Raw genomic sequence first — 16,752 nt, 5'->3', positions numbered from 1 at the left:
TTTGCTATACCACACATACTTTATGGAGAACTGGTATTGATTTCCCCGTATAACAATTTGCTGTGGTATGCAATGTAAAAGCATATAATGTAGTAAAACATAATGGCGGTAAAGGACAGGCAAGTATGTTAAATGACAAAAACAAAACATGGTTGACCATGCAAAGAAAATGCCAGTATAAACATGGAAAAAGAATGGCAAATTTAAATTCAGTTACAACTTCATTGGTTTTCTTTTTTTTATTGAAAAATGTACTTAACATAGGGCAAGCATATGTAAAACAAAAATATTATATTACATAATTGGAATATCAGTATGTGTATTTCTAGACCACTGTAGGATATTTACTAATTATTATATTCTTTTAATTTAATAAACTAATATATATATATATAATTGAATAATGAAATATATTTGTGTACCTTAAACTGTCCTAAAAATAAATGATTGCCTTCATAACAGATTTAGAAAATTCAGTTAAACCTGCCGTAGAAGACCTCTGATAGGCCATGCAAGGAGCAAGGAACCATGCTACACAGCAAAGGAGGGCTTGCAAATATCAAGCTCGACTATAATCCATCCCCAGAACAATGGGATTATGTACACATTTCCAATTTAGGAAAAACTAAATCAGTGAAACTTTCAAACATAGCACATCATTTAGAATCCTAAAGATGTAGTTGCGTATACTTGTTTAATAACACATTTCAGTGCATACCCCTCCCTGTCTGTAATGGGCAGAAAAGTGATGCCCTCGAGTTTCAGGGGGGTTCACAAGACAATTAGGTATTTTTTGGCTTCTGCTAAAAACATCACTTATAGTTATCTGGTTTTATCTGTATACAATTCTAGATAAAAAAAAATAAAAGTAAATGTAATGGCTTTGTAAGAAAGAAAAATCGATTATTTTATTCTAATCCCAACAGAGTAATGATACTGAAAGAAACCAGTCTTCATGCTTTGGTGTCATCAGTCATACCTAGAAGTTGTCATCGAGTAAGTCATTAACTTCTAATAAAATAAATTTACTCCCAGGAAAACAATGAAACATCAGCTAACTAATAGAATAATAAATAAATTAATAAAATATCTTCAAATGCACTTCTTCAAATGCAAAAGTTTCTTTGGTTAAGCTACTGAATGATAGGCGCCAAGCAGCCGATATCCAGCGCCTCCCTTGGACTGGGAAGCAGAGCTTTTATCCAAAGGCCTCGGATGGCACCACTTTCAATTTTAAGAGGCTTTACATCCTTCCTTCCAGTGCGGTAGCCTCCTTCCTTAAATGTCTGTTTGAAAAACCCTGTATTACATAGTGAAGTCAGACCTGTGACGATTAACATGACTGCACAACTGATATGACCAGAAACATGAGGCTGAGAATGGCCAGCATGGAGAACATGAAGAGGAGTCCCGCAAAGACAGAGCTGGTCATGGGCAGTTTGACAAGGTCAGCCTCAGCCGGGATCATGTTAGTGAGATTCAGCATGTAGCCAAGGGACCACGATATGCTGCTGTTGTCAACCTGCAAGAAACAACAAAACAAGGTATTTTCAGAGAACTTGACAAATACAGTACACACCTTGACTTGACACATCGAGGAGGCAGATTTTAGGGTGCATTAAGGTTGTGGTCGGGGGTTTGGTTTATTGCATAGCATGTCATTTTGACCATGCTTAGTTTTAACAAATTTCTATACCCCCGCGCAAAAATTGTAAAAAAAAAAAAAAAAAAAAAAAAAAAACGGCTCTGCCAACTCCACTTAAGTGCAAGAAAAACAAGAACAAATAGACCCTAACCTCCCAAAGTTTTCTTCTTCTTCTTCTTCTTCTTCTTCTTCTTCTTCTTCTTCTTCTTCTTCTTCTTCTTATCATTAAGGACTAATCTCACTGCTAAGCGGAGAGAAACCCCCCACCCCCTTCTGGTCCCAGTGGGGAAATGACCCCCACTCCAGGCATACTAGCAATGTTCTGTTTGGCCAAATAGATATCAGAGAGAGACTGATATCTGATAAGGTTCTGGTTAACATTTACTTTGGCTGCTGAGGTTTCTGTGCCTATGCGAAGAAATGGGGTGTTTGTAGATTTGAGAGTTCCCAGGGGGAGTTGCAGCTTGTTTTTTGCATGAATGAGGAACACTAGAATGAGTGGATACCTGACTTTGCTCGCAGAAGGTAGTAAAGGAGGACCAGCTGGAAAAAAAGCAGGTTCCAAGAGTATAGAGATTCAAAGGAGCCATTTGCGGTGGAATTGCATGGCTGAATAGACACCAGGGAGTGAAGAGTGGATGGCCGTCACCACCAAGACTGCACGTGTGAAGAAAATGACACAGTCCGGTCCAGGAGAATGAGAAGCAAAGCCACTGCATCAGGGTTTGCCACCAGATAATCAAACGCGTCTGCTGAATGACTGTCTGAGAACTGAAGCAGGTGAGGCAAAAGATGGACAGGTGTAACTGTGGGGAAGCAGCTCCCAAAGGGAAGAGAAAACGATCGATGCACTGGAAGAACCTGAGTGAGTGAGTGAGAGTAGTAGCTTGAGGAATAATGCAGATCCATGGCAAAGCACGAAGCAACAAGGTGGAGCAGAGCATCGAAACACAAATTCCGCCAAAATAGAAACCAAATAACAATATATATATATATATATATATATATATATATATATATATATATATATATATATATATATATATATATACACACACACACACACACACACACACACACACACACACACACACACACACACAGAGTGTACAAAACATTAGGAACACCTTCCTAATATTGAGTTGCACCCCCTTTTGCCCTCAGAACAGCCTCAATTCATCGGGGCATACACTCTACAAGGTGTCGAAAGCATTCCACAGGGATGCTGGCCCAAGTTGACTCCAATGCTTCCCACAGTTGTGTCAAGTTGGCTGGTAGTGGATCTCTACTCCAAAAAGCTTGTTGCGTCTCATCCCACAGATACTCAATTGGATCTGGTGACTGGGCAGGCCACTGCAGTAAGCTGAATTCACTATCATGTTCATGGAACAATTCCTGGACAATCCTAGCCTTGTGGCATGGGGCATTATCCTGCTGAAAAAATCCATTAGCAGGTGGATAAACTGCTGCCATGAAGGGATGCACATGATTGGCAATGATGTTCAGATATCCTGTGGCATTCAAATGTTGCTCCACTTTTATCAAGTGGCCCAATTTGTGCCATGAAAACACATCCCACACCATCACACCACCACCACCAGACTGCAATGTTGACACATGGCATGATAGATGCATGTACTCATGTGGTTTTCTCCATACAGTAGTCCTCCCATCAGCATGACACAGCAGGAACCAGGATTCATCAGACCAGGCAATGTTTTTCCAATCCTCCAGTGCCCAGTGTTTTCGTTCCTTAGCCCACTGCAACCGCAGTTTCTTGTGTTTTGCTGAAAAAGTGGAACTCTGTTAGATCGTCGGATGCCATACCCCATTCGTGTCAAGGTACGATGAGTTGTGCATTCTTTTATGGGTTTTTCAGCACCAATTTTGTACTGGACTGTCAGTTGACTAACTGTAGCCCATCTGTTGTGCTGCACAATTTGTGTCAGCCTCCTTTGGACCATCCTTGATACACATGGGAAACTGTTGAGCATGTAAAACTCAGCAGCGTTGCAGTTCTTGACACAATAAAACTGGTGTGCCTGGCACCTACTACCATACCCCGTTCAAAGGCACTAAAATCTTTTGTCTTGCTCATTTACCCTCTGAATGGCACACATACATAATCCATGTCTCAGTTGTGTCAAGGCTTAAAAATCCTTCTTTAACTTGTCTCCCCTTCATCTACACTGATTGAAGTGGATTTAACAGGTTACATCAATAAGGGATCATAGCTTTCACCTGGATTCACCTCGTCAGTCTATTTCATGAGAAGAGCAGGTGTTCCTAATGTTTTGTACACTCAGTGTGTGTGTGTGTGTGTGTGTGTGTGTGTATATATATATATATATATATATATATATATATATATATATATATATATAAACATTTAACTCTGCATTAACCTGTTCATGACTGGAGAATTTCACTCTTAGGAAGAGTGAGACCCCTAGCGACAGAAACTGGCAACTGCTCGACTGGCAACGGTGATAGTAAAAAGGCTAAGACAATCAATCCCATGGTTCAATCGTGCTGTCCCATGATTCAATGTGCGTATCACTAAAGGCACTATTATTGGAGGGCAAAGCATTGGACAGACAGCAAAATAATCTTACTTTCCTACAATTTCTAATTTTTGAAGATTATTTATTACTAAAATTGCATAAGAAAGTATTGTAACTCCTTGCTGCCATAATTAATTAGACAGAACAAACACATTCGTGTGCGTAAGGGGCGCGGGGGTAATGAAACACCTTTGTAAGAATGAATGTGTTGCTGAATGGGTCCACGGGGCCGAGGCGACAGGCTTGGGACTGTACAAACATGTAAAAGGACAACAAAACACAGAGCATGGCGAAGCATAAGCAGACACCATGAAGCCGAGAGAGGTACAGCGATCCCACTAGACAAAACGCACGTCGACAAATCAGGGCGAATCGCTCCTACAAGGTTACATTGTAACAATGTAAGCAAAATCCTGGCGACGCATGGGGAAGCACAGACTTCAGAAATAAAAATGACTGTTTTCTTAACAGGCAGCACAGTTGTAGGATTGTGACGGCAACGCCCAGGTGAGTTTACTTGAGATTTGTATAGCATATGTGGAAGTGATCTAATGAGAGAGCAATCATTCCATAATCCCTCTTCCAAGATTCCTAAGATTCTAAGATATATACTGTAGCTGAAATGAATAGTAGAGTATGAGAAGCTCACCTCTCTTTGGAAACTGATCTGCAGCCAGGACTGCGCATTAAATTTGTACCCGTTCACAAGCAGGCTGTAGATGTAGTTTGCTGAGAAACAGTAAGATTTCAGGTAGGTTTTTTTCACAGACGAATGCATTTCTTGAAGCTGAGAAAAATTATTTTAAAAATGAAATGGTTATTAACTGCAGCTTTTGCTTTTTACCCTGGATGGATTAAAAGAAAAAAAAAACAGTTGATTAAAAACAAGTGTGGACATTGTGATACAATTTTTATAACTCCAAAGCCCCTTTCACACACAAATGCCGCTACTGAGCTGTCTCAGAGACGTTAATTAAAAAAGTCAACAGATCGTCAGTCAACAGATCGTTTTCATGGCAACGGCGATTAACCCATAAATTACAGCATCACACACCGTCCCTTCTATTTGTGAATTCACCTCCTCGTCAGCCCGTAAGATTAATAATTCCAATTACTGGCTTGTTCGTGATCAGGCATTGTGTTTGAAAAAATGAAAGCATGTAACACCAATGACAAAAATGCCTAACTCGTCCGGTATATTGTCACATGGGATGTTGACTTTCAATCCACGTCCACTATAGTGTTTCCGTGACAGCATATCCTTTCACACAAGAGTTAAGACGGTTCCCTTTCAATTCGAAGACGATGAGCAACAATGCTTTTGAGATATGCCTACCACAGGTCAGATATTTATTGAGCATTTTATGTCAGAACTGCCGATAGGCTCCTGCGGGGAGTGACGTCCTCAGTCCTGCCTACCGAGGGAATAAGTAGTCACTCCACGAGATCACATTCTCTTTTCTTTCTCACAATCAGGTAGGTAAGGTAGGTATAACTAACCTCTCCAGTTGTGTGATTGATTTTTCGTAAAATAGTTCTCACTTCAAGTTTTCTGTTAGTTCCCCTGCAATTTATTGTTGGAAGTTGGCTTACCACTTCCCTGGAATTGGAAAGTCTGCTTCTGAGGACTGAGCTTGAAACGCTGTGCAACTGTGCTCTGATATATATTATATATATTATATATATATATATATATATATATATATATATATATATATATATATTATATATATATATTACAACAGCCTAAGTTGCTTGGATGTAACGAACGGCTGACATAAACGAACAGGATTGGATGTCTGTGTTTTTGACAGACACAAAAAACAGAAAAAAATGTCGTTTTTTTGCTTAATTTTTAAATAATATTTATTACAAATAAATAAATAAATAAATAAATAAATAATAATAATAATAATAATAATAATAATAATAATAATAATAATAATAAAAAGAGAGAAAACAGAGACGTATTCTCCATAAGAGGGTAGCCCACTCTGTGGGTGCGGCAAACGCCGGTTTATTTATTAATTAATTAATTAATTAATAAATAAAAATACCCTACCTGGTGAAGTTCTGCTGTGTGTGTTCTGACAAAAACTTTCACTGTTCAAAATGACTAACGGGAGCATCGTTAGTAAAATTTCAAAGACGTTCTGAGGAGGGTAGATTCACTTACGCTGAAGATGCGACTTCACATGGATCATCCCCATTGATTCAGTGCCACCGGGCGCTCATATACTAGCAACCCGTTTTCTAAAGGGAGCTTGGAGGTTGCGTCCTCCTAGAAAGGATGTCCTCCCCGAATGGAGTCTGGACGTGGTATTGGAGGTTCTCACTAAGGCCCCGTTTGAGCTGATACATTCCATAGATGAAATATCTCTATGAAGACAGTCTTTTTGTTAGCCATCACCTCTGTTAAGCAGGTTAGTGAGCCACAGGCTCTGTCAGTACACAGCTCCTCCATGTGTGTGGGATGATGGAAAAAGGGTGTCATTTTGCACAATCCCCACTTTCCTCCCAAGGTGGTTGCGGCTTTCCCCTTCAATCAGTCAGTGGACCTACAGGCTTTCTATCCCCCTCCTTTTTCTTCGGAGGAAATTGAATTCCCTCTGCCCGGTTCGGACATTGAGATGTTATGTGGATAGGACGAGAACACTGCGTCAACCTGACCAGCTCTTTGAAAGTCATGGTGAAAGGACCCTGAGTCAAGCACTGTTGAAGCATTGACTGTCCCAATGGATTGTGGTCACAGTTTTGACTGCATATACTAATGCCAGCCTCCCCCAACCTGGGAAAGGGAATGTTAGGTTACGGATGTAACCCCTGGTCCCTGAAAGAGTAGAGGACCAACAAACATTGCATGGTCATATCACTCACATTATTCGTGAGTTCGATGCAAAATACAACGTGATCTCCGCGGAGTGCCTACTTAGTCTCTCGGTAGGCGGGACCGAGGACGTCACTCCCCGGAGGGGCCTATCGGCAGCTCTGACATAAAATACCTGACCTGTGGCAGGCATATCCCAAAAGTATTGTTGTTGGTCGTCTTCTCTTTCAGGGAACCGTTCAGTGCCGTCTCTAAACCACCTCATGAGGGGTACAAAATAGCTAAACCCAAAATACATTTTTCTTTGTCAAATTTATATACAGAGCAACACCTTAACTCCCATTTTGGGATTCTCAACCTATGAAACACTCATGTGGAGCTTCAATGGCAAATGCTTTCTGTGAACTACTCTGCAACCCACTTCATAAAAGATAAACCAAAAAAATAAATGTAATAAAATGCAAGTACTGCACCCTGCCTAATTGTTCTGGCTACATAGCAGAAGATGTAACTTTCCATCACTTTATTGAAGGTTTAGCATGCTATGGTATGTTTTATTCATTTTTATTTTTCAAAATCCAATCGCAAGATGGCAGCTTTAGTGATTCTCCACCATAATGATGGCGATGTTAAATATGCTTATCTGTACAGACTACTGCAGAGTAAATATGGTAAACTTATCATTGGCTCAAAGGAAAGTAATTATGCAGTACTAAATAATATTGTATGTAAGATTATTCATTATAGTAATATTGTTCATAGTAATATAACACTATTACTCTGATTAAAGAAACAGAGCACCTGAATCTTTTTTCTCTATGACTCATTTGTTAATGCAGTGTTGTGTTCTCATGATTGGAAGTTTGATTAAATCGTAATGCAGGTATATAATTTGGGTCGCCAAGTGGCACGGTCTTTTTTGACTGAACAGTCCCCATAGTCAACATTAAATAACGTGAAGGTTTTAAAAAGGTTTTCAAAACACTTTGTAGCAAGTACTCACTTTAGGCCATTCCTGTGAACAGAAGGACCATGCGCTTGTGTTGAAAGTGTCAAGCTGGAATGATCCCATTAAGTTTAAAGCCACAGTGGTATAGTAGAACCCAGAATAGGCCTGGAATTGGGGGGAACAAAATGTATTCAATAAAATCTGGAAAGCTTTTTACTCTAAATCGTGAACGGCATTTTATTTATTTTTTGCTAAAAAGATACAAACACAAATTAAAAATCTAAAAGTAATAAGGAACAGCCAGAGACTATTTAAATGTATACACATTGTCAAAATAGTGTGCCTAATGGCATAAAAATCTGCTTCTTTGTGACAGTGACTATACAAACAATGCCTTACTTTTACAATGGTACCTAAGATATAATGAATATCTATACAATATCTTTATTCATTTTAACTCAGGCTTTCTTTAAGGACCATTTGAATGTATCATGAACACCAAATTTAATCAATAAAAACACATTTTAGAAAATGTCTTTAACTTGAGTGTGCATTTTATAAAGAAACTGGAATTATATTACATTTCTTTTTCCTCTCAAACATCATATTTGTTGATTATAGTTCAAACACACTACATATATGTAAAATATATTTTATACAAATAAAAATAAATGCATGTCTGTAAACATAGCTTCCTTTACAGTGTAATGGGAATATGTTTTGTTGATTGGCAGGCTTAATTGTACTGTTTGTCTGGCAACCTTACCACAAAGTTTCCAGTGATGTTTGGTTGATAGACCCCATCAAAGGAGCAGTTTGGTTCCCCTGGACAGGCAGTGAAGTTGAATATGGAGAGCACTTCTTTTCTGCAGAGAGCTGGATCGCCGGTTCCCAGGATGGTGAGCTGCTGATTGGGGTTGTAATCAGCAGGCCTCTGTGCTGCAGTGCACTGGCTTCCAAATATATACTTGGCATTCACTGTGGTGTTGTAATACTGAGGGTAACATGGGTTTTCTGCGTAGGGTTTGCCAGAAGACCTCTGCGGGAAAGAAAATATAGTAATCTATACAGTAACCGTTAGTTCTAACTTTTATAAATAGAGGTCCTTCTGCTGGAATGTCATGTGGCATTCAGGAAGAATTCCTTTAACTCTTTCCCCATACTAATATGTTTTCATGTTATGCAAGTAGCTAGTAGTATTTTATATCTAGAATTTCTTGTTTTGACTGGGCAATCCGTGAGCACAATGTGGGTTGACTAACTGCTGTTGGACCTCAAGAAATCATTAGAATAAATCAGTAGGTCTATTTTAATATGCCTATTAAAGTGAGTTTTTTGCTGGTCATTTATGGTTCCATTTGGAATATGAACATATCTCAATGAAAACACCATGCTGGAGATGAAAAGTTACTGCTTAATATCTAATAACATCATGTGTTGTAGTTCAAACCCACTCCTCCAGTGTTTTAACTTCAATCACACCTTGTGACTTACCACAAAGCTTCCAGGATGCAGCGGTTTATTTATAGTGGTGCACTTGAAATATTTGCATATCCTGAGTAATGTGAAAGAAAAAGTAACAAACCAAAAATTCACAGCACAATAAAGGTAGCCAGTAATAATATTAAAATAAGCTAATAGGTAAGGTGACCACATTTCTGAGTTTTATTCTACATATGTTCTCTATTACAGTTTCTGATTGGATCGTTGTTTTTCTTCTAGTAACTAAACGCTGTGATAAAGTAACATACTTATAAAATACCTTATAGAGCTATCATACCTATGCAACAGACAGCATTAATCTTAAATATGAGTACTCAATTGTTTCTATTTTCTTTAAACTTTGCAAGATAAAATATACATTTAACACAGAAATATAAATAAGGGGTTACCAATTTAAAAAGAGATGCCTATAAGGCAGCTTATTTACATATTTTTTTAAAGAAAGGTAAAATGAAACAAGGACCTGGTTCTTTTTTTGTAATTGTTTTAAACTATTTGTATCATATAGAGTACTCAACTATCAATGTAAATATTTTTTTTTAAGAGATTAAATTGGCACCAGGAGACCTGAAACTATTGTATTTCATTATTGCTAAAAACAACATAACATGTATACTTAAAGAAATAGAAAAATGTTCTGAAATTTGTACAGTATTGTACAATATTGTACAAAGACATAAGCCCGATATATGCTCGTTGCAAAATAACTGGATTTTTTGTACAGCGGTATCGGCACTATGCTTCAGTGTAAGAGGTCCCGGGTTCGCACCCGCCCTCCGCCTGTGTGTTGATTGCCTCACCCTGTGTGATGCACCTGCCTGTGTTAACCGAGATCGCTACATACATTTCTTAGAGGGCACCTGTGGTGAATTGAAAGTGAATAGACTTATTTCAATAGAAAATACTTATGTCACATTGTACAGCCCCTCCTATTGTTGTGATGGGCTATTTTAATGCACAAGTGTTCAAATCATGACAAGCTTCAGTGCACTGCGTTGTAAACATGTAAAGGTAATGTGACATGACAGAGTTTATTTCTGCAATTGTCACCTATAGCTATACACAAAGCAAAGTCGTTTGCACGCAGTTTTACAAATATCTTGGATGAAGAGAATAATTCCAACACCATACAATAGCACCTGTGTGAGCCGCTATTGTTAGACTACAGAAGTTTAACCAGCGAGAGTGATGATTCAGATGAAGATAGCCACCAGTTCTTTTTAGCAGCAGTCAGTGGATAAACCCATCCACAATGCTCTGTGATTGGTTGCAAATATGAATGTTGGCTGTTCAATAATTCTCCATGTTTGCACGACGCTGTACAGCCTCTTGTTAATGCTGCTGGTCATTCAACCCTCCCTTTAGTCACATCAAGTGTTGTACTGTAATAAGTTAGATATGGTAGAAACACAGCAGCCTGCATGAAAATACAATTTTCTGTAATTTCTGTTACCAGTGCGACGATACTCTGGAAAAAAAAAAAATGAAGGATGAAATGAGCGTCCCAAGAAAGGTTCTGGGGACACTGGCACCAGTGATCCAAAAGTGGGACTGTCCAGTCCAAAACGGGACATCTGGTCACTTTACTAATAGAAAATTAATTTAAAACATGTTTTACCTCTTATTTAAGAAACAGAAACTGCAGCATTTGACAACCAGTTTGAGGTTCCAGAAATCCTATCAAAATTACAGTATGTTTGGTAAGAAGAACACCTTAAAAGGTGAAGAGAATTAAATCATACAGTTTCTCATTGACTTTCCACAGAACATACCTGGACGAGTGCTGCAAGTACTCGCTTCTCTGCTTCATCTCTGCCGTAGCACTGAAAGCTGTGAGTGTACACTTGGTACTCGTATCCGTACATCACCACTGTTATGGTACTGTTTGGCTTGCTGTCCTGTTCGGGAGTGAAAGCTATCTGTGTGGAGGCTCCACCCAGGTCCAGAGAGCCCGTGGTCTCTGCCCTGTGAGGTCGAACCCAAGAATTCCAGAGGTTTTTCTGTAGAAAAGGAAAATGAATCACTTACAATAGATACTGCTTCCTTGGTACTGCACCAACTCTATTTCCAGAAGCTGTGGTTTAGAAAAGGGTAGCCAGGGGGTGGGATTCTATCTTAACAAAGCCACAGTAAGAAGCTGGAGCAGTGTACATTTTCAACGTACCTCCACAAAATTGCCCATTAGGTAGTTGGCAGTAATCCATCCATAAATTCCCTCTTCCTGGCCAGTAATTATTGAAACCCCTTTAAAATCAAAGGGCCAGGACTGTAGGTATTTCTGCATAGTCGAGAGAATCGAAGAGGCTGCAGTTTCATTTTTAGACCTGGTCATTTGGAAAAGAAACTTAGCAAAATGTTGGACACTGGTGCATTCTAGAATCTATCAGCAACAATGGATTGTGTTCAAAGACCAGATGATCACAATGGATAGCTTATGTCACAAGTGAAGTGAGTCTGAGGGACTCAAGTTTAGCCCTCAGTTGATGGTTATCCGTGTGTTAAACTCATAGCACAATTCAGCACATTACTTCTCAAATAGGGCAATTAACATTTTCTGGTGAAGCTCACATTGCACTGTGTTTGGTTGTTGCTGGCACTCATGCCAAAAAATAGAAAAGTTTACCAAGGCGTCTTTTGGATTAAACGTGTTGCCAGTTAAAATATAAGTCAGATAAAAAAAAAAAAAAACAAGAAAACATTCAGTGTTTAAGGCCTTGATAGGTACTTCAAATTGAAAAGTAGTTTACCTTAGCAACCTCATCCCAGCTGTTGCTCCTAGATAGGTGGGTGTTGTGTTATGTTGAACAGTCGGGATAATGCTCCTAGTTTTGTTCATGCAGTCATTAAATGAATTCCATGTCATCTCGTCCTGTTTAATATCAAGGCCAAAGCTTGAGATTCCAGGACCTAGAGTGTGGTAAGTGTACATGTTTATATTTCAAAGTATATTTGTAGGATTTGGATGGAAGTATAATCATTTGTCCAGAGATGGCAGAATAAATCAACTCAGCAGATATGGTAGAATTAATGTATTACACAGAACACAGAAACTAGATAAAATAAATGTATCCTGTAAAAACTGGATGCTATACTTAATGCAAATCAAACTGGACCAACATATGGATTAAAACTTCTAAGTGCTGTAAAATAACACCCCTTAAGGGGCCCAGTGAGTACAAGTTGTGTTATATCATGTGGCCGTTCTAGCTACTGTACCAAAGTTCAGAGCAATGTAAAAAAATTAAATCGCTCCACAGTGTCGGTTTAAGCAAGTGACTTTATTAACTACACTGCATAAGAACACAGATAAAAACAAAATACTATGGAAAACACAGCCTTGGTAAATGCCTTTGCATCTGTTTTACACTAGTATTGATGCAATGATTCATAAAGTATTCCATCATCAGTAAGTGCATTATAGTCCTATGGATTTATTAACATCTAATGAATTATGAATATGATTTTATGATCTTAAGGTTTGGCGTATACAAGCAAACTCCTTTGAAATAGACCGCTCATGTCAACAAAAACATAGAAGAGATTTACTATGACAGTGAACTGTGTACAAGGGATAGAGAAAGAAACTCCCACATGGTAGCAATGACATTCATCTTACAGTATAGAAGTGAAACTAGGCAAGGTACTTACTGTGTTGTTTACTTGTTACACCTATAAAGTGCATGTTATTACAAACCTTACCCTTGTTAAATATTCATGAAAATGAAATATGTGCCCTAAGAACTGCTTAATATTTAATGCCATATATGTATCTTACCTTGAACATCACACCTCAAGGTCTGATTCACCACTCCTGTGTTGTTTTCCTTTTCTGCTGGCCATTGGTAAACATACACTGTAGTCCGTGAGGAGCCAGCATCAAGGACGATCCCATACTAGAAAAGAGCAAGAGAATTGGTTCCATGTTAAAGCTGCAGTGTACCAACAGTGATGATTAATTTTACATTTAAATACTGCAGCAAGAATACACAGTATTTAGTATTGAGTAATATCTAGGTAGTTCAAAAATCAGTTACAACATAGGCTGTGACAATAGGCCTTCATAGGAAGTTCATAATAGTAATAATAATAATGATTCAAATGTACATGCATTTACATGCAGTATGCAAGCAAGCACTGACATTTAATAAAACAAAATAGATAAAAATAGATGTTATAGGGACATATTGTAGTGAGAATCAAGCATGACCCATTTCCTTTTATACACACACAGTATATAGTAATATCTTAATAGTTTGGTCACCTAGTAGTCTAGTTGATATTTATATTTGTTCAGCATATGATGGGGAGCCCTTTAAATAACATCAGGCCTTTGTAGGAGGTTCAGAGTAGTAACAATAATTATAATTCAAATCTACAGAGCACATTTCATACAAGCAAGTGTTGACATTTAATTTAAAAAAAAAAAAAAAAAAAAAAAAACAGATACAAGAGGTTATAGGGGCATGCTGTAGAGGCCTGTTAGTTAAAAGCAAGAATATGCAGAAACAGACAGATGGTAATGGGGGATTAATAAGTGAGAAGTGATTTTAGATGTGAAAAAGCCCCACCTCCCTGACAGTTTGATGCCTTACCTTTAATCCTGGTGACAAATAGCTTTTTTTATGGATCTGAATAACAGCCACTGTAACGATGACAGCCAGGCTGGCCAACAGAAAGAAGAAAGCGATGATAGCTGCCAGTTTTAATGCCATTTTCTCCCACCCGCTGTGTCAATAAAACAGAACAGCATTGTGTTTATAGGCAGGCAGGAAATGAAAAACAGACTGCCCTGCTGCAGTGTTATTAACATCTAGTTTATATTTCAATAACAAAATGGTATTACGTGATTTGGCAAGAATTCCAGAGTTTCTTCACCAGTAAAACATTTGAAGCCCAACTGCCTCCCAATAAACTGGAATGCATTCACTCTCTCACTCACTCACTTTGAGATCAACCATTCAATTTCTAAACTTCTTTCGCTCCTGGGACATTTCAATTTTGCAATTCGCATCATTCATCAAGGTAGGAGATTTCTTGCTCTCTCTACAACAGCTAATAATCTCAACTCTCACATTAATATTACAGCTGAAGCCCGTAAAAACATTACGATGTGGTCCTCTCTCCTACAGCATCGAACAGCCTTTCTCTGTTTTATGATGACTTCATTTCTGCCCCCTCAAGCTCCCACTCCATACGGATACTTCTTCCATCGGTTTTGGTGGAATTTTTTCTTAATCAATAGTTCTCAGATGTCTGGCCTTCAAAAATCAATTTCAGCTTAAATCCACAGCCTTACTTGAAGTATTCCCTACTGTCGAACGCATCTTTGGGCCCGATTTTGACAGAAAAAAATCTATCTTAATTTTTTGTGATAATCAATCTACTGTTCATATTATTAATAAAGGCCGTTCCTCTTCCCCTCTAATTATGCAACTTCTTCACTGGTTAGTCTGGATTTCAGTTATCAATAATTTTATTTTGAAAGCCCAACCCCTTCCACGTATCAATAATAACACTGCCAATGCTCTTTCTCGTTTACAGATCGCTCAATTCAGATGTCTGGCTCCCTCAGCTGAACCTTTCCTCCATCCATTCCTCCATTCAGCGAAATGGTTTTCAACTAAATTCATACATTTGCTATCTTCTGTCTTCAGCTCAAGATTACAGGGTGATGCCCTTGCTCCTTCTACCCACTTCTCTTATTCAACTGGCCAGTCCACTTTTCCAACCTTCTGCAAGTAACATCACATCTCCCCTTCTCCCTTCAACCAGGATTCCATTCTTTATTTTCTCGTTGATGCAAAAGACAAGCCGCATCTCTCTCTGGGAACTATCAAATCTTATCTTGCTGGAATTCAATATCATTATCACCTATCGTGCATTTCCTGTCCTTCTCCCTCATCTATCCCTGCTGATCACCTTCTTCTACTCATCTTTCCTCATTCATTTCTAAAGCTGGTCTTCCTCGCCAATTGTGTTCTCCCATTAATTCCACATAGGTGCAGAAACATCAGCAGCTAAAGTTAAAATCAACCAGTCCTTATGTAACAGGGGTCATCTCTCCGCCAGGACTACGAGAGGTTTAGTCTCATAATAGGGGGGGTTGTCCTCTCTGCCGAGTGGTTAGATTAGTTTTAATAAAATAAATTAATTAATTAAAAAACATAAAAATAAAATACAATAATAATAAAATTAATCACTATCATTTCTAACTAACAATTCTCTCTCTTTTTTGCATTGGTGGCACAGTTGCGGGGAGTTCTTCGTGTCCTCCGAGAGGAAGGTTACTGCTGGTCTGATGGGACCCCCAGCCAAAAACTTGAACTACATTTTTTTTCCATTCTCCTGCTTAAATCTGTTCATTTGCACCAGTGCCACTGTCCATCTTTCAGCGAGCCAAGCTTGCTGTCAACTTTCGAGCTAGTTTTTGACTCAACTTATCGAAGTTGGCTCTTACAGCTGTGTGGCCCTTGGCCCTCTTTATATGTTTTATTCTCTATTCTCTTTTCCAGTGCTTTTCTTCTCCCTGCACAGATCATGAGGCTCTTCATGTGGCCTATGTGCATCAGATAAGTCTGACCTCTCTCCATAAGCTAGGGAGACCTCAGTTCATCCTCTATCCTTCCTTAGTTTCTAGTGGGGGAAGTTTCTCACTTTCTGGCCTTGGGGGTCCAGTTCGGCCACACCTCAGCGAGGGCGGTTCTCCATGTAGTCAAAGGGAAACCCTATTCTGTTGCTAAAGTTACAAGCACTTAGTCTTTATTCTAGTAGTCCTTTAACGCTGTCCTGGCTTCTTCCTCATGAAGTTTGGATGAAAATAGTAATACAGCATGAAATTAGCATGATGCTGTCGTTTTCAAGCAATATACCCATTATCTATTATGTATTATGTGATGAGCTAGTTTTAATTGTTGTGATTGTTAGCTTACAACATCAGAGCACTTTGTCAACATTTAAATGGGTTAAGGTGTTAGGACAAGTTAAAGGAAGCCAAGATTCCCAGAGTCTTTGACTAGGGAATTGAGACAGAGTAGTGTCGTGACTCATCTCTGCCTCTTGGGTAAAGTTACCACCATTCGTCAATATACCAGACTGCAATTTCAGCAGTATTCAAGACGATCATTCAGGTTTGGGTTTGAAAAGCTGCTTAGAGATAGATTGCCATGTTATCGATTATTTTTCCTTTCACAATGCAAAATCTGCTTGGCAATAAGTAGCAAACTAAATTATACAATCTAGGAACCAAACCTCTGGGGTAATAACA

The 16,752-nt window shown here is 38.6% G+C and overlaps 1 protein-coding gene across 1 annotated transcript; it reads right to left on the bottom strand.

Moving 5' to 3' along the window:
* Positions 1–434: 434 nt before the first annotated feature.
* Positions 435–14,200, bottom strand: LOC121313858 (ectonucleoside triphosphate diphosphohydrolase 3-like). Its single transcript, XM_041246643.1, has 9 exons — positions 14,081–14,200; positions 13,264–13,381; positions 12,236–12,395; positions 11,653–11,812; positions 11,261–11,488; positions 8,752–9,024; positions 8,040–8,150; positions 4,859–4,996; positions 435–1,522 (listed from the first exon to the last, which is right to left on the bottom strand). Exons 1-9 carry the CDS (start codon positions 14,198–14,200, stop codon positions 1,334–1,336), a joined length of 1,497 nt encoding a protein of 498 aa, XP_041102577.1. The 3' UTR covers positions 435–1,333.
* Positions 14,201–16,752: the final 2,552 nt, after the last annotated feature.

The sequence above is a fragment of the Polyodon spathula genome, chromosome 4 (assembly GCF_017654505.1).
Source record: "Polyodon spathula isolate WHYD16114869_AA chromosome 4, ASM1765450v1, whole genome shotgun sequence".
NCBI lineage: Eukaryota > Metazoa > Chordata > Actinopteri > Acipenseriformes > Polyodontidae > Polyodon > Polyodon spathula.
Note: the sequence above shows the minus strand (reverse complement) of the source record. Positions and strands in the feature narration are given on the sequence as shown.

Excerpts from the sequence above, each read along its gene's own strand:
- LOC121313858 (XM_041246643.1), bottom strand. The coding sequence starts at position 14,200 with ATGGCATTAAAACTGGCAGCTATCATCGCTTTCTTCTTTCTGTTGGCC. Across the intron at positions 12,396-13,263 it reads CTTGAGGTGTGATGTTCAAG|GTCCTGGAATCTCAAGCTTT; the intron begins GTAAGATACATA and ends ACCACACTCTAG. Across the intron at positions 9,025-11,260 it reads TACTTGCAGCACTCGTCCAG|AGGTCTTCTGGCAAACCCTA; the intron begins GTATGTTCTGTG and ends TCTTTCCCGCAG.